At 32.5% G+C, this 19,685-nt stretch overlaps 1 protein-coding gene across 1 annotated transcript; it reads left to right on the top strand.

Annotated features, from left to right (window-relative positions):
- Positions 1 to 4,543: 4,543 nt before the first annotated feature.
- LOC106660894 lies at positions 4,544 to 18,346 on the top strand. Its single transcript, XM_014383923.2, has 5 exons — positions 4,544 to 11,880; positions 12,574 to 12,873; positions 13,052 to 13,600; positions 14,101 to 15,033; positions 16,002 to 18,346. Exons 1-5 carry the CDS (start codon positions 5,571 to 5,573, stop codon positions 17,960 to 17,962), a joined length of 10,053 nt encoding a protein of 3,350 aa, XP_014239409.2. The 5' UTR covers positions 4,544 to 5,570; the 3' UTR covers positions 17,963 to 18,346.
- Positions 18,347 to 19,685: the final 1,339 nt, after the last annotated feature.

Genomic DNA, 19,685 nt, shown 5'->3' with positions numbered 1-19,685 from the left:
GCACTTGATTCAGATTCCGACAATGATGATATTGGTCTGTCGTATCTGCGGAAGTATTTTCTTTCTCGGTTTCTATCAATCGGTTTGGGAAAGGTTTTATTAGTTTCTAGGCCTAACGACATGAATTTTCGATATCCTTTGTTTTGTTTGTGCTTCCTAGATTGATAGGATGAATCTGAGTCGCTGTCCGAAGAAAAAAAATTTACGTAAGTAGCTGCTCTATTGGTCAGAATTAATTCTATTTTACTTATTTCCTTATAGAGCTGGCTTATGGAATATATTTTAAATTTGGTACCCAATAAACTCAAATATTTAGGATCGAGTCGCTCAATAACAATACGAACCATTTCTATTTCCGTTGTATCCCGGAATATTTTTGCATATTGAATTTGTTTGTCGACGTATTCCCGGATAGACTCTCTTTTTGATTGTGCTCGAAGTAAATATTTGGTTTTTAATTTGAGGATTTGTTGTGGCGAAACGTGAAACTTAAATAACGAATCACGTAAAGATCTAAAGTTTATATCTTTTCTTTGTGCGGCATTATACAGTAAGGAGCTTACGAATCCGTGGCTATTTTCAGCTAAAACAAAGAGAATCTCTGAAGTTAACGATTTATAATGAGTCAATAGAGGATACAATGCACACAAGAAATTAAAAATAGATTCAGGATCATTTAATATTAATGGCGGTATTTTATTTATTCTGTTTAAGAGGGAATGATGTAGCTTGGATGCCCTGATAAATTTTTCTTCCAATTTTCTAACTTGTCGCGGGTTTTCTTCCTCGGATTCTAAGCTTACAAATTTAGGAATGAATTGGTCATCGGGATTAGAATTTGAGTCGGTTGGGCTTAGCACAGGCCTCATCGCCATTGATGGAGCGAAAGGTATATTGTGGAATTTATCAATGATTGGCACGACAGTCTTTTTGCATTCTAAGCCTTTTTGAGTTTTAAATTCTACGGTTTGCGGCGACGAGGCTTCGTGAAAAATTTCTCGATCTGTAATAAATTTCTTTTTTTCTTATAAAGCTTTTAAAATTCGGGATGATATTGATGTGACAAAGGTTTGCCTCTGTTTTTTAGGAATTCTTTGTTGGATTTGCGGGCTATCGTTTAAGAATTCTGAAATTTCCTTTTCTCTTATTTCAATGTATTCATTCGAATGGAAAGTTAAATTCCCTATTTTATCCAAAACATCAGGTTCTTCCCTACCTTCATTTCGACTACTTTCTTCCGAGTCACACATATTAGCTGAACTATTTTTTTTATTAATTTTTTTTTAAAATATATTTTTTTAATTTAATCAACCACGCTTTGCTACCAATTTTGTCACGATCTGTTCTCGATTCAACAAGACGGGCCCAACTCTGAATCCTTTTTTATAAGAAACAGAGCCCCAGAGGTCTTGATCGAACCTGAATACAGCTGATCAGGTGCCTTTTTATAATAAAATTTAATTAAAGTTTAAAAACAATTTATTAAACACAAGAAAATAATAATTAAAACCAATAAATTTCCTTTTAAATTTTGAACAAACAATTAAAATTTTTTATAAATTTAAATAAACAGTATTTTCCTACAAAGTGTTTGCCAGACCATTTAGAACAAGGGTGGATACGTACTCACTATTTCCAGTCAATTCCGAAGCACTCTATTTTAGGGAATACCACACTTTTGAGGATCACACACTTCTTGTCTCTCATGTACACGGAATCTTGTTCACCTCCCAGACTCGACTCGACTGTTCCGTATTCTCTTTTATTTTTTTACTCTAGGCCTAATCTCGAAATCTAAATCATAACATTGTCACTTTGAAATCAATTGAAATGTGACACATGGATAATTCATACCTTTATTCATTAAAGAATATCCTTCCATTCTAAATTTTTGCAGCATTACTTATTTAAATAGTGATGAGCATTCTAATTTGCCCTGCTTATATTTTGTGTTACCGTGATCAAGTGGATTCAAAGATTTAACCCTCACTACATTAATGTCATCATCTATAGTCGACTCTCCCTCAATTTTTAGCTGATCATACTGTGGTAATTCTTCTTTTATACATGAGTGAGTTTCGTCTGTTTCATTTATCACTATTTTTTGACTTTGTAAATTGTCTATCAACTTTTCAGTATTATGTTGATTGTGTATAGTAATGCTGTGATCTATCATATTAGGATTATCATTAGTCGAATCCATTTCCAATTTTGTTTTACTAGTACAATTTTTTTCTGAGCCAGGGACATTGACTGATTTACATCTTTATATTGTGTTAAGCCTTTTATCAATGTGTGTTCCATATTCCTTTTCGTCTGGCCATTTATTTGCATTGAAAGAGAAGCCGTATTTTCAATATTTTCGTCGATGCTAGGCTTACTGCAATTAAGGGAATGCAATGGCTTTACCCTGATAATCCTACCATCAAGAATTTCAGATGAAACTAGGGCATCTTCACTTTTTAACGGGCGTTTTATTTCTTGCGCACTAGGTCTTTCATTAGGTTTTCTATAATCATTTTGGCTGCTATTATTGCTTTCAAAATGACGTGGCATAAGATGTACTTTAGCAGTATCGAATGTTTGTGTGGTTAGATCTTCAATTGTAATATCGCCAAATTGTACTGGCCCTTGGACTGTGGGGCATTTCATTTGTCTGTCTTGTTCTACTGCATATGCATCTAGTTTTGGTGGATACTCATAATTTTGTACATTTGTATTAATTTCAATAGGAAGTGGATTTAGATGTGTAACTGTTGTATCAAAAACTTGTGCCGATAAATCTTCAACTACTATGTCATTATATTTTTTTGATTGTTCTTTTCTTAAAGCATATTCTTTGTCCGTTAACACATTACTACGTACATGCCGTTCAACTATTTTCTTTCGCCTTGAGTTAAATGTGCCATTAGTTCCAGTGTCTGTCCAAGCTTGAATCACATTGCCTCTGCTAAGACTTGGTGGCAATAGATTGGGTGTTGCATCATTTAAATAATTTTTGGCCGACTTGCTAGAAGAGTATGATTCATCACTTGATGATTTTATCACAGAAGAACAACTTGCTAATTTTAAATAGGGGGATATCTACAATGGAGGATTCCGAATCACTATGTTTATTATTATATCGGGCTGAGGAAAATCTAAATCGCCAACATCTTCTAAGCATTTATATTCTTCGGATTTTGGAAGTTTTCTAATCCAGTCGTCTTTTTTCGAATTTGGTTGAATATTCGAGTTTAATAGATTTTCAACATAATCTTCATCTAATGTCACCCTGAAAGGTGATCTTGTGAAGTAGTCCCATTTTACATTATTTTTTATATATCTTTTATCATACAATATGGTTTGGGGAAAACCTAGTACCCTTTGCATCATTAAAAAAACAAAACAAAAAAACTAGTTGATTGAGTAAAAGGGCTAATTTTAATATTAGCGTTTCTACTATTTTATATTGTTGTTTATACAATTCTCTATTTTCTTTTAACTGTTTGAAGAACATGATTTATACTTTTCAACTTCTTTTATTCCTTATTATTTCCTAATTAGGTGTTTTTCCCTCTTTTTCCTGTGGTTGATGCACTCAAAAATGGATGTTGGCTTCTTTTTGGTGGAATATCAAACAACCTGGTTTCTCTTTTTGTGTATATATTTTGAGACAATATGTCCCCTCTTCAGTACATTTACAACTAAAAGTATATTAAAAATCATTAGATTGCTATTAAAATTGTTAATTACATGCAGATTGTTGTCCTTACCTCTCTCTCAGTTCCTAGTAGGTAAGGGAATAAAAATATTATAAATAAATAATTTCATATGTACTGACAGCTTTACAACGGAAAAAAGAATCGACTGTCAGGATATCACTAGTAAGTTCGAGATTGGGGATGTGGTCATCAACCGACTGACCCTGATCTGCTTTATGTAATTAGCAGATTTTTTTAAAACAAACTTCTGGTTTATTTTTATTTTTTTAAATTAATACTAAAACCTAGTAACGAAAAATGTTATAAATTCCTCCATCAAGAAAATATTTACTTTGTTTGCTTTCTTTGTTAAATATTTTTCTTACTTCATATGTTCCTAAATATTTAAAACATAAAGAGACAAATAGTTTTTCCTTTTTTAAATATGAATTTCTACAGTAGATTATTGATACACCAAAACCCTCAAAAGGCCTTTTTTTGAACAAAGTGCTGGCTTTAGCTAGGGGTGACGGGGTGGGTATTTTGTGAGGTTTGGAGGGGTGGCAAGGGAGATTTTACTAAGCAATACAAATCTGATATGACTAAAATAATTAGGTGCCACACTGTTAATATGGTAATAGGGAACAGTCCAAAATTAAACTATATGTGAGGGTTAAGTATAAGTATGTTTAATAATAAATTAAAGTAAAATAGGATCGAATCAATAATTTTATGGAAGTGGAAAAGGAATTTTTAATAAAGAAGAAGAAAAGAGGTAATTTAACAAAAATAGAACCTTATATCTGGCAGAACTGACAATTATTGTACTACTTAACCTAACTTAACACTATTTACATTACTTGAATATAAAGTCTCAGTGGGGCTGGAACTCTGACAATAACTGAAAGCTCGTGTAATTTATCTCCTATTGGAGCCAAAAATGTCCACCACCATATGTATATGTCAACTCCTCACTTGGCATGTTTTCTTTCTCATTGTGCCTCCTGAATCAGCTGGTGCTGCTTGGCGATCGTGGTTGCTGTTCAACTACATCTATAAACTTTGTTATTTAGTAACACTATGTCTCCTACTTGGGACTCTTCTTTTATTATTTTTTTTATATGCCTTAACTAAATTTTCATATGTAACTGTGAGTAATTTTCGGATGTTAGTTTGTGTCAAGTTTTCTATTTCTTCTTCTAAACCAAATTTTAAAATTGTAGGAAATTGAAGTTTTCTCCCCAGAAATATTTTATTTATTAAATATTCTGTTGGTCAGATGTGATTTCACAAAATGATAGTTGGGAGTCTTCCAACCCTTTCTTAATTTTGAATAGGTCCAGAATGCCAGACCCTATCAAAAGGCCTGCTGAATGGCAATAAATAGAGCTTGACAATTTTTTAAAAATATTTTCAAAATTGTGTCAATTACTCTATGGAGCTGTTATTGACAGTTAAGGGTGGTTATAATTAATTAATTATTGAATTAGTTAATTGGTTGACATGGTGCTGGGAATTGAAACCAAAATCAGAAATTTTGTGTGATGTAGAAGTTTTTGCAGCATGTCTTTCAAAAATTTTTTAAAACAAAGGTAATACACTGATAGGGTGTTAATATTAAATAAAAATGAAAATTTAAAAAAGTTATTTAGGGATGGTTAGGGTAACCCCTAACTTTTTATCTAGGGCCTTGGTTAAAAAGCATAAGTAATAAAATAATTAATAAGGTCAATTATGACTGCTAAATTCTCTACTATGTAAAAACATGTGGCATGAAAATTATTTTCTGTTTTCTGTAAATGGTTTCCATGGAAGCAATTTAATATAAGTGAATATAAAATTGAGACACCCTTGATAACTGTTTCAAAGTATATATAACTGATCACAATGGAATACAATTTTAAAAGGTATTACCGAAAATCTAGAACATCATCAGGTAATTATTCAACTGATTTATCATTACATAATCAGAATTATATAAATTTAAGAAAGACAGGAAGAGTAGGAAAGAGATTGAACAATATTTCATTCAATATAAAAACCTACTTTAAAAGAAAATTTAACAAGTTGATCAAAAATAGTGGAAAGAGAACTAAATCGCCACGTGTCTGCGTAAAAAATAGCGCCTTCAATAATGTAAAGGTGTACAAAGTTAACTATTGCCCAGCTATGATACATTGGATAAAATACAAACAGGAAACCAATGGTAGAGTTACAAAGACTAAAACAGATTTAGGCCAAAAAGACATTGAAACAGTGCCATTTTTAAAACGCAATTTTCTTAACAGTCAAAATTTAAATACAAATTACAATTTTGAGCTAAACCATTCATCAGATATGAGAATAAATCATCAAATTAAGCACGAAAAAAATGAGCATAGCAGCAGTGCTTTGTTAAGGGCACAAGACAAGATATGTGAAAGAAAAGAAATAAAGCTTAAATCAGGAAACAATCAATCCAGTGAATCTGATGAACTTGACACATCCACTCTAGCACATGGTTTTAAGAATCAAATTTACTACAAAGAACAAGCAAATTTAGCTCAAATTCACAGTAAAATCGAGAAAACAATCACTTTGCTGAATAACATTCGATCAAATTCTCATAAATTTACAAAATCAGAGATCGAAACAACTAAAAAAATTTCAAATAGCAAAATTATAAGACAAAATTGTGATAATTTGTCTTATAAGGTGCCATTGAACATCAATGATGAGCAAAAACCAAAGGAACAAGCCAAAGTCCATAGACAATCAAAACCACCACTACCTACCTTGAATAGTAATTACATTGATCAATATAACAGCAAACATGAACATACTGTACAAAGTGAAACGTCACTTGAAAAAACTGAAGACAAATCTGTCTTATTTGAAAGAAATCCCTACTTGGTCACAGTAAGCAAATTAAAAGAAGAGGAAGATCCTGTAACAGATAAGTTGTTGAAGGAAATAGAAAAACATAACATCGCATATTACTCTTATAGTACATTACTTGACAATGATAATATATTAAAAATAAAAGATTTTACTGGGGACATACCACTACCACCTGTGCACTTCTCTAGGGAACTAAACATCAATCAAGAAGAGCAATCATATCTAGAAATTGAACAGGATGATTTCCAAGAAAAATGTATTAATTGGCTTCAAAATAATGAAAAAGCTAAAAAAGTTGAAAAGTCTAAAATCAGAGTGTTTAATGCTTTGAGAAACACAAATGTAAAAATGAATAGAAATGAATTTGTTTATGGTCAAAAGAAACCAAATTATGTCGAAGATAACTTTTATTTATGTAAAGCAAAACAGGGTAATTACACACCAATGATATCAGAAGAAGACAAAATTAAAAATAAGGTATACAACAAAGGCAGTTCTGACAAAAAGTATGTAACATCCAGCAATAACAATGTTGGCAACCCTAAAGAGCAAAATGTTACACCATCAGAGGATTTTCAGAAGCATGACAACATGGAATTCAATATAATTGAAAGTTTTTCACATAGCACAGGAGGATACAATTGCATTCCAATTTCTGAAACGCGTAAAAAATCATTCTTTCACAAGACAGATCAAACTGAGATGAACAACGAAAAGACAAACTGTATGAATCTAGAGTTTTCTGCCAAGGCTGATAAAAGTGAGAAATTGGAATTATATGAAAAAGTAACAAATATTCCACGACCACATACATTATCTGTTCCAATCTCACATGTGTCGAATAATGATAAAAGTGATAATGCTTACCACGAAAATTCTCTTACTAAAGACTGTGATAACAATAAAATTTTAAGTGACACCAAACAGAAAATGAGAATCATTCTCCGAAACTATCCTTGTGAATTGTCATGTAGAATTAAAATTCAAGAATCAAAAGCCAACAAGGAAAAAATGTTAAAAAATTATAGTCAAGACAAAGATCTGGACACTAAAATGAACAACAGTGCAGGATCCAATAGAATTTTGAATAATACACCTGAAAAAGTGAAAGATTTAGATGTTGTAAATATACAGCCAAAGCCAGAATTGAAATTAGAACTTCCAAAAATGACACATGACTCACGTCCAAAGGAAACACGCTGTTTCACTGAATCAACAGAGGATAACTCGTCAATGAAAACTTTAGATGGAGCAAAACAGTCTACAAGTGGCAAGCTGGAGATTAGAAAAATGGACATTAAAAATGAGAAAAGTGCGATGAAATTATCATATAAAAATGACTTAACATTCACAGAGGAACACAAAGAAGTTGAGGAGGGCCTTTTGCAAATATGTTACACAAACCAGCAAGATATTCAAGCAATACCAGAGGAATGTAATAATAAATGTGAATACAAACCATACCATAATAGTAAAATACAAAACCCAGTGACAAAAAAACCTTTAGTAACAACAGGAGAACATGTGAAAATGGCAATAAAACAACCATCACTATCAATGTCAAAATCTGGCGAAATTATTTTAGGTGATCTAAGAGCAGGCACAGATATGTTAAACACGATGCCCAGCATTACAAATATAAATACAGAAAACGAAATAGAATGCCAAGACAAGTGTACATCAACAATCAGCAATACTACTTCTACATCGGAAGATTTGTTAGAAAAATACTGCAGTAAATGTAAACAAATTATGCAAACTTATCCAACAAGCCAACATTTAGGATCCGCATCAAAGAAAATTTCAAACTTAGAATTCAACACGATTGTTCATGTAAATTTAACTGCAAGTCGAACAAGAATACAACCAAAAACCCTAACAAGAAACATCCATAAAACATTCAGGCAAATTAAAAATTTGGTACAAAAACAAAAGAAGACTCACCATAAAAATAATATGCAATATGAAAAAAACTATATTGGGAAGAAAACGGCAATGATCCAGACTGATTATGTCAGTACCAGACAAAAGTTTACAGAACAAAATCAAACTCTAACTATGCAAGGATCGCGTAGGAATGTTGAACAACTAGTGAATACCAAAGATGAGAGTATGAATTGTGAAGAAATTTGGATGAGTGTAAGTGAACGATCAACCCAAACTGGTGAAATATCTTTGAAAACAAGTGACAAAAGTATGCAGTCTGAGACAAGATTTATGAGAATGAGAGAACATATGACGCAGACGGAAGAAGAACCTGTATGTGAGAGTGAAAAAGGTATTCAAACTGAACAAAAATGTATGATTTTAAAGGAACAATCAATTCAGACCGTGAATATAACAATGATGGCAAGAGAAGAAATTGTACAAACTGAGCAAACTGCTATCAGTTTATATGAACCAGTATTACAAACTGAGAAAGACATTGTCTGTTTCAGTGAGCACATGATACGAATGAAAGGAAAGCGCATAAATATATGTGATCAATCAATTCAGACATTGCACACAACAGTGATGGCAAGAGAACAAATTGCACAAACTATGCAAACAGCTATGAATGTTTGCGAACAAATGCTACAGACCGAGGACGTTTGTGTCAGTGAACAAGATGCACAAACTGAAGAAAAGTGCACAAGTATGACAGAGCAATCAATTCAGACTGTGGACATATCGTTAATAGCTAGATCGCAAATTGTTCAAACTATACAAACAACTATGAATAGATGCGAACAAATGCTACAGACCGAGGACGTTTGTGTCAGTGAACAAGATGCACAAACTGAAGAAAAGTGCACAAGTATGACAGAACAATCAATTCAGACTGTGCACATATCGTTAATAGCTAGATCACAAATTGTTCAAACTATACAAACAACTATGAATAGATGCGAACAAATGCTACAGACCGAGGACGTTTGTGTCAGTGAACAAGATGCACAAAATGAAAAGTGCACAAATATGATACAGCAATCAATTCAGACTGTGGACACATCAGTATTTGCAAAATCGCAAATTGTGCAAACAGCTAGAAATGTATGTGAACAAATGCTACAGACTGAGGATGTTTGTGTCAGTGAACAAGATGCACAAACTGAAGAAAAGTGCACAAGTATGATACAGCAATCAATTCAGACTGTGGACATATCGGTATTTTCAAAATCGCAAATTGTGCAAACAGCTAGAAATGTATGTGAACAAATGCTACAGACCGAGGATGTTTGTGTCAGTGAACAAGATGCACAAACTGAAGAAAAGTGCACAAGTATGATACAGCAATCAATTCAGACTGTGGACATATCATTAATCGCTAGATCGCAAATTGTTCAAACTGTACAAACAGCCATTAATAGATGCGAACAAATCCTACAGACTGAGGATGTTTCTGTCAGTGAACAAGATGCACAAACTGAAGAAAAATGCACAAGTATAATGGAACAATCCATTCAGACTGTGGCTATATCGGTATTTGCAAAATCACAAATCGTGCAAACAGCAAGAAATGTATGTGAACAAATGCTACAGACCGAGGATGTTTGTGTCAGTGAACAAGATACACAAACTGAAGAAAAGTGCACAAGTATGATACAGCAATCAATTCAGACTGTGGACATATTGGTACTTGCAAAATCGCAAATCGTGCAAACAGCTAGAAATGTATGTGAACAAATGCTACAGACCGAAGATGTTTGTTTCAGTGAACATGATGCACAAACTGAAAAAAAATGCACAAATGTAACAGAGCAATCAATCCAGACATTGCATACAACAGGGATGGCAAGAGAACAAATTGCACAAACTATGCAAACAGCTATGAATATATGCGAACAAATGCAACGGGCCGAGGATGAAGCTGTCTGTGTCAGGGAACAGGTTATACAAACTGAAGAAAAATGCACAAATGTAACAGAGCAATCAATCCAGACATTGCATACAACAGTGATGGCAAGAGAACAAATTGCACAAACTATGCAAACAGCTATGAATGTAAGCGAACAAATGCAACAGGCTGAGGATGAAGCTGTCTGTGTCAGGGAACAGATTATACAAACTGAAGAAAAGTGCACAAGTGTAACCAAACAATTGATTCAGAGTGTAGATATGCCGGTAATTGCAAGATCGCAATTTGTTCAAAATGAGCAAACACCTATCCACGTATGTGAACAAAAGCAACAGACCGAGGAAATAACTGTCTGTATCAATGAGCAAATTAGTAAAACTGACAAAAAGTGTATGAACTTCTGTGATGAAGGTATTCAAGCTGTTGAAATAATGGAGATTGCAAAAGAACAAATTGCACAATATGAAGAAAAGTGCATAAACGTACTTAATGCAGCCATACATGAACACACTTTACAAAAGAATGAACAAGCGATCAGAGCGTGTGAACAAATGGTACCGACAGAGGCAGAAGCTGTTCACATTAGAGAGCAAGTAACTAAAGCGGAGCAAATAAGGCTAGCAAACATTCCAACGTTAAAGTCAAAATTTGTAATAAACGATTTATGTATTGAGCCCAGCCAGTGTGAGATTGATAAAGGTGCTTTTGAATCTTGCCTAATTCCCATTGCTACTCTAGAAAACGTGTTAACCGATGAGATCACTTTTTCAACAGATGAAGTTTCCATCTCGCAAGTTGAAATGTTCAAGCATCGGAAGGAAAGAGAGCAACTGAAAGCCAAATGTGATTTTAAGTATGACAAAGAAGAAAATAATAGACAGTATGCATCACAAGATATACAAGCACCAAAGAAAAGTAGCAGTGTAGAAAATTCTTGCGCATCTTTGTTAAGTTCCATGAAAAGAAGTCAGACCCAACTACAGTCAACAGTTAAAAAAGCTAAAGAAACCATACTAAAGTATAATGGCTTTTTTAATTCTGATAGTTTATTCGATGAAATAGCCGAAGAAGAGGAATGTGAAATGAACACAAATATAGAAACATGCTTAGGAGGGTGTGAGAGTAGTACAACCCAACCAGATTTATCTACTTATCACAAACAGCAACAATGTCAAATCAATCCAATGACGTTACAAACCTCAAGTATATTTGACATAACCAATCAGACCTTTTCAATAAAAAACCAAAATTCTGTTGAACAGTCATCTTATAATTATGAATACGTGGCAAAAGCACCAAATTACACCCAACAAGATAGTGGAAAAAATGCTGTCTCACCACACCCAGAAGCATTAATCATGTCTAACCAGATGACTTTAAAAGAGGCGAAAGAGGTACCACAAATGCAAATACAATGCAAAGAAGAAGTACAAATAGGAGACCAATGCTCAGAAAATAAGGACATACGGAAAAACGATTGTAAGTAAAATATTTTTATATTTATTTTAGAAATAAAACCTAAATTATGCACATATCAAACAAAAAGTGATATAGCATGATATTAAAAAAATAATATAATATAATTTATATTGATATTCTAACTTATATGTATAAAGTTGTACAAGGAGGTGGGACTTTTAGTTCCACACATCCATATTTATATTAAATTCATTTGTTATCTGCCAAGCTTTTGACCTATTTTAAAGTTATCATCAGGGCAAAACAATCTTAAAGATGTCTACAAATTGACATAATTAAGTTTTTAATAGATAGTTTCAAATTTCATTGTCAGTCCCAATATTGCCAAGGACTACAACACTGACCACAATTAGTTTGGGATTGTGATAGCAATAAATAAATAACAATCAAATTTGTTTTTTAATCCAGTCTATACCGAGTTCCAGATTATTCATATTAAAATCATCTGGTAAACAGATCCAGATTAATCATCAATGGTCGATGCATTAACCCTTTAAATAATAGTAATAATAACTAACAAGTACAAACATAACATGTTACAAAACATTAGCACTAAAATTACAGAGTCTTTATAATAAAAACTAACAAATATCAAAATTAATTAAGAAAATGATTTATAATTAAATAAATGATGCAATCCTTTCTTATGTATATATAATTTTTAATTTATATTGTATGTGTAACATTTTTCAGATACTCGGCCATGCTCAGTTATTTTAAATTTAAAATGCAGACAACTATTTCCGAATGTATTGAGAAACAGGAGATATAAGAGTTCTAAACTAAACAAATCAGCCGGGAATAAAAGTAACTATGCTGTTAAGCCAGAAATGCACTGGAAAAGATTAAACAGATTTGACCAGAAAGTCTTCAAAGGAGAAAAGCAGAAACTACAACTGCAAACATTGAATAAAAATAAATTTTGGAAGATACACGGAGAAAAAGAAAAGCAGCACATCAAAAGTTCTGACAGCGAGAAGTACTCAAAATACCGTAAGTTTAAACTGTTTTACTATTTTCTAAGTTGAACTTAATTCAGAATTTCAGAAATGCAAATTACCTATTTATAGTAAAATTAAAATTGTACTAACAAAATGAGAGCTGCATTGAGTTAAATATTAACTTTAACCGTTAAACAATTTTATTGTACAATTATTTTAAAAAATTTTAGATTACAGGCCACGTTCAGCAAGGTTAAAATTAAAATCAAGATTACAACCAGAGGCATTACGGAGCACCAGAATTTCTGACCAAGTGAAAGCAAGATCTGCAATTGAATGCAGACAGAATGTCACAGATCGTAAATTGAATAAACAAAGTAAAAGTAGCAATTTCCTGCTAAAATATGATAGTACTCAAAAACAGAAACGCACAAGAAGATTACATTATTCTTTGCCACACTCAAATCAAACTAGCTGTTCTATTAATGTGTGGGACTATTTTGGAAAATCGCCCTACAAGATCAAATACAGTGGGAATTACATTGACAACTCAAGTGTTCGACCGAATAAGAAAAAAAGCAATGTACGGAAACTTGGGAAATCCGAAGAGCATAAGTGTTTAGAAGATATTGAGGATACAGATATTTCAAATTCTGATAGAAAATTGCCACAATATTCTACAGAAGTTCTTAAACCTAAATATTTTAGACATAGGAGCAATTCAGAAAGAAATTTAGTTAAAACTGGAAACAAAAATACAGAAATTGCTCCCAAACACTGTAAGTTTAAATGATTTTATTATTACTAGAGTGCTTAAATAATTCCGTTTCAAAAATTAAAGTTAACTGTAATTAACTGTTTAGTTAATACCTAACTGTTGATAAACGTAGGGCATCAGTGGCCACAACAGTTTAGGTGTTAACATGGTGCTCATCACTGTAAGGTAAAGATTCCGGGTTGAATCCAGTGACCCTGCATTCGAACCTGACATTCTTACAAATGGGCCGCCATACCAACACCCTAAGAATTCATATAACCATATAACGGTGCGGTTGAGATGGGAAGTTAGTGCCCAAGGGGATCGAAGTCATGATAGCTGATAGGTCGTGGGTTCGAATCCCGCTCGTGACACTGGCTTTTTTATCTCAACTTAAAACCTTAATTAATTGAATTATATTAATTGGTCAAGCGGACCACGAAAAATAGTGAATTAAACCATATAACCTTGTAGTTGAAATACCTCATTAAACAAATATATATATATGCATATATTTTTCAGGTGATAGGCCAGGCTCATTAAAAATAAAATTAAAATCTCCAATACCCCAATCTAAAGAGTTCCAATACAGTGCAAGAATTACCCAATTAAAAACAAAGTCTGCTGTTGAATTTGAGCATACTGGTAATGGTAGGGAACTGAAAAAAGAAACTAAGAGTAGCAGTTATCTTTCCAATTGTAATGATAAACCAAAGAAGCAACAAAAGAGTAAATCACATAGTTCTGTGCCTCCCACAAATCAATCAAGCTGTTCAATAAATATATGGGATTATTTCACAAGATCACCCTTCAAGGTAACATTAGATGAAGATTATGTAGAAAATTTATTAAATTCAGGTATTCAGACAGTTACAAAAAATGACAATGAATGGGTTCGAAAACTTTCAAAATCCGAAGAACATAATTGCTTGGAAGATATTGGCGATGTAGATTTTCCGCAATCCGGAACAAATATACATAGTGATACAGAATCATCCATTTTGGATATCCCACATTTAAAATCAGCTAGTGATTATTCAACATCTACCGCAGAATTGACAGATAATGAATTAAAATCACCCAATCCTATACAAAGAAGTCATCTAGGTACAGCAAATGTAATTCATGCCTGGTCAGATAACATAACTAATATTACATCAATGTCTGGCCAAAAGAAAAAGTTGTTTAGCCACAAGGTGCCAAATAATGATATGGTGAAAAATCAAAATCCCATTAATACCAACATTAATCCGCAAAGAAAGCCTTCTTCAGGTAGTGGATCGCATATTTTAACCAGTGGTGTACACGATGCAGTAAAATTTGGACAACAGCACATGATACAGAAGACATCCGATTATGTTGGAAATAAGAAAAAAATAGAAAGAAAACCTGTTAACAAAAGTCACCAAAGTCCAAACATTGATGCTAATGACAGACAAAAGTACAGAAACCAGGGTAAGTTAAATTTAATGTTGTTTTGCAGCAATTCTATAAAAATTAAACCTTTTGCTGTTGTTTTCTTCCTTGAATGAACATGTAAGTTGAGTAGATTTTCCTACCTTTGGAATAAATTACTTCATTCAGTGTGGCTATTGTCTTTTTTATCTGTTTTACTCAACTTTTCCTCATGGTTGGTTTTTTAGAATATTGATTTATTTGGACTTCCTGCTGTTAAAACTTCCCTGAATTACATGTCATTCTCAGAAATGTAGTCAGAATGGAATGTGGGTATCTCGGGTGGCCTGTATTCTCTGTGTGGTCTTTTTCAAATACTTTTGTAATGCGCTTCTGTTGTTCTAAGGTTCTCCTTTTTTGGTCCTATTTCTACTTTTTCTGGTTAGATATGTTCTGGTGGTGTATTTATAGATTCTCAGTCTCATAACTTATCAACCTCTAAAGAAGTTGTTAGTTTACCCTTTTACAGTATTCATGTGTTTAATTTTTTTTAAAGTACCTCTTAAATTCCTCCCTCTGTTGTTTGTTGGTTGTTTGATTTTAAAAATTTTCTAATTAATTTCGACAATGATTGATTTTAAAAAAAAATATTGGGCTTACCAAAAGTTTTTATTATATTTTTGTTCTTTAAAATTTGGATAACAGATGTAGACATTAACATTGTAAACTTGTCAGCATTGTTGCAACCACATTAAATTAATTAAGATTTATTGGTTCTTTTTATTAAAGTCATTTTTTTAAATACAATAAACCATGTATTGGATAGTTTATATCATAAAGAACTGAACTAAAATTAATTCATTTTATTGTAAGGGCTTTCTTCTAATAGGAGGGAAGTGATGTGTCTATGAACATTTTGTAAGATTTTAGATTGCAATATCAATGAAATGACAATTATTTAACAATTAATAATTTCTTAATAAACAATGCTTTTTACTTTTTTCATAATGTTACATTATGTTTTGCAGGCAGTGTGAAAAAAGAAAGTAAGAGCAGTAATTACCTTCTGAAGAATAATAGTAAATCAAGGAAACAACCGAGTAGATCGCAGAGTTGTGTGCCACCTAAGGATCAAGCAAGTCATTCGATAAATGTATGGGACTATTTCACAAGATCACCTTTCAGGGTGACATTAGATGAAGATTATGTTGAAAATCTATTAAACTCGAATATTCAACCAAATTCAAAAAAAGACGACTGGATTAGAAAACTTCCAAAATCTGAAGAATATAAATGCTTAGAAGATGTTGGCGATATAGATTTTCCTCAGCCCGATAATAGTAAACATAGTGATTCGGAATCCTGCATTGTAGATATCCCCCATTTAAAATCAGCAAGTTGTTCTTCTGTGATAAAATCATCAAGTGATGAATCATACTTTTCTAGCAAGTCGGCCAAAAACTATTTAAATGATGCAACACCCAATACATTGCCACCAAGTCTTAGTAGAGGCAATGTGATTCAAGCTTGGTCAGACAATGGAACTAATGGCAAGTTTAACTCAAGGCGAAAGAAAATAGTTGAACGGCATGTACGCAGTAATGTGTTAACGGACAAAGCATATGCTTTAAGAAAAGAACAATCAAAAAAATATAATGACATAGTAGTTGAAGATTTATCGGCACAAGTTTTTGATACAACAGTTACGCATCTAAATCCACTTCCTATTGAAATTACTACAAATGTACAAAATTATGAGTATCCACCAACACTAGACGCATATGGAGTAGAACATGACAGACAAATGAAATACCCCACAGTCCAAGGGCCAGTACAATTTGGCGATATCACAGTTGAAGATCTAACCACACAAACATTTGACACTACTAATGTACATCTTATGCCACGTCATTTTGAAACCAATAATAGCAGTCAAAATGATTATAGAAAACCTAATGTAGGACCTAGTGCACAAGAAATAAAACGCCCATTAAAAAGTGAAGATGCCCTAGTTTCATCTGAAATTCTTGATGGTAGGATTATCAGGGTAAAGCCATTGCATTCCCTTAATTGTAGTAAGACTAGCATCGACGAAAATATTGAAAATACGGCTTCTCTTTCAATGCAAATAAATGACCAGATGAAAAGGAATATGGAACACACATTGATAAAAGGCTTAACACAATATAAAGATGTAAATCAGTCAATGTCCCTGGCATCAGAAAAAAATTGTACTAGTAAAACAAAATTGGAAACGGATTCGACTAATGATAATCCTAATATGATAGATCACAGCATTACTATACACAATCAACATAATACTGAAAAGATGATAGACAATTTACACAGTCAAAAAATAGTGATAAATGAAACAGATGAAACTCACTCATGTATAAAACAAGAATTACCTCAGGATGATCAGCAAAAAATTGAGGGAGAGTCGACTATGGACGATGACATTAATGTAGTGAGGGTTAAATCTTTAAATCCACTTGATGACGCTAACACAAACAATAAGCAGGGCGAATTAGAATGCTCATCACTATTTAAAGAAGTAATGCTGCAAAAATTTAGAATGGAAGGATATTCTTTAATGAATAAAGATATGAATTATCCATGTACAGAATCGGAAAATATTAACAGAACTGCTGGCCTTTTAAATGTTGGCAAAGAGGCTAGATTGTCAAACAATAATATTTCTTCTGATTCATCCACCTCAACAGGATCTCTAGTTACCATTAAAGAATTTTCAAGTGCAAGTTCTTCAAGCCTAGAAACATTTTCTACTTTTAGCTCAACAAAGGCCAAGCAAACAAAAACTTGTTTTAGGAGTGAACGTAATTCAATTCCAGAAATGTTAACAAAATTGGAAAGTATTTTGAGTAAAGGTGAAGGCAAAACTGTTCTGAATCAAAAATTAAACCGTGCATTTATACCAAAGCCAGACAATCAACATAACTCAGTGAGTGGAAGCAGTGAAAAATTTTAACTGAACAATCTCTTCATAAATAGTAGCAGTAAATAGTCGATCGTTCACATGAAAATGTTGGTACAATTTTGGACTTTGCAAAAAGCAAAGAATATGGGAAAAAAATGAAATAATTCAAGTAGTCCCATTGCATGCCACTTGGGCTGATGATGTTATTTCAGACCCAGATGATTTCGCTTCACATAAGAGTGATGGTGCTAAGCTACTTGATTAAGTCTAGCCAAAAGAAAGCAAGTAAATCCTCATTTAACCAACTTTGAATGAATCATATCCCTTTTTTTAACTTCAACGTCAGCAAGCAAATGAATGCCATACCTGGAAAACATAAACTGAAAGATACAGATTACAAACAAAACAGCAATAAAGATTTTTATACTGTAAAGTTACAGAAAAGTTATCAGTGTTGTTTTTAATATTTTACACATAGATAACTGCAAGGTATTTTAATTATATTAAATGCTTTGTTTTAAAACAGATTAAGGGATGTAATACTAATTCAACTTCAAGTTGAATTAAAAAAAAAAAAATACAAATTTAGCAAAATCTACCACAGGTTCGTGCCTGCAGACTTCAAGGAGAAAAATCTCACAATTTAACTTATTTCAATTGTTGCATCCCTCATTAGATGTGCCCATCCATGTGGCATCCTCATTTAATGGCAAAATGGTTATATTCATCATCCTAAATAATATACCTTACCTAGGACAAGAGCAAAATATGTGATTACCATAAAAATTTCCAATAACTTTTCAATCATTTTAACTTTAAATGAGAAACCTTAACCACAACCAGCATCATGTATCTCAGAGATAAAAATCATAAAGAACTACTAGCCAGATCACAACTAGAATTTTTATATTAGAATCAAAAGTAATGTGTTTAGAGAAGAAGTCAGGCTGCCAACAACAAGTTGTTTATATTTATAACATTCTATATATTAAAGCTAAAAGTTAATTAGCAAACTTCTCTACTCATGAGCACAATAAAATGTACTTAATAATTTGAATCAAAAACAAACCTAAATATTGAAGATTTTAGAATAACTAAAATTTGATAAATAAATATAACAATTTTACCAATTCAATTATCATAGCATTGGTTTCAAATAAGATAAGCAGAATTATTAGCAAGTGTATGGGAATATGAAACTGAAAACAGAAGTCAGTCCTCAGACGATAAAAACAAAGTTTTTCTTTCTCCTAACTTGACAAAACCAGATATCAATAGTTAGCCAGAATTTTGAAATATATCCATTGATGAAACTACCTCCAATTACAACTCAACGTTGTGAATTACAGCTGAATTGGCCAACGTAATTGATACTCAATTTCAGGCAGTTGCTGTCCATAATGATTTATTTTGTGCCCTACAGTTTTAGAAAGATTGAAACGTTTAGGTTTGTGATTGGGGAATAGTTGATAATGATGAATAGAATCATCAGAATCAGGTGTGGGAGATGAACCGTCCTGGTTGAGTTTGTCTCAAGTTGGCAAGTATTGTAGAGAAACATTGCATATGTCTTACATAATGAATGGTGTCATTCCTCAGCTGTATGTAAAGAACTAGAAGGAATGTCACCCATATCAATGAAAAATATATTTGATTTCATGGTCAAGACTGGGGGTATATACAACATGGGATTGCTGAATTTCCAATTACGCCAGCATTTGAGAACACAGCTTGCCTTGAGTTATATAACGGAATAAAAATAAATAAATAAAAT

This window comes from Cimex lectularius, unplaced genomic scaffold (assembly GCF_000648675.2).
Source record: "Cimex lectularius strain Harlan isolate CLEC.00 unplaced genomic scaffold, Clec_2.1 scaffold61, whole genome shotgun sequence".
Lineage (NCBI taxonomy): Eukaryota > Metazoa > Arthropoda > Insecta > Hemiptera > Cimicidae > Cimex > Cimex lectularius.
The sequence above is the reverse complement of the archived record's forward strand: the minus strand, read 5'-3'. Positions and strand labels throughout refer to the sequence as shown.

Coding starts and splice junctions, on each gene's coding strand:
- LOC106660894 (XM_014383923.2), top strand. CDS start 5,571: ATGGAATACAATTTTAAAAGGTATTACCGAAAATCTAGAACATCATCA. Junction 13,601..14,100: donor AGAAATTGCTCCCAAACACT/GTAAGTTTAAAT, acceptor TATATTTTTCAG/GTGATAGGCCAGGCTCATTA. Junction 15,034..16,001: donor ACAAAAGTACAGAAACCAGG/GTAAGTTAAATT, acceptor TATGTTTTGCAG/GCAGTGTGAAAAAAGAAAGT.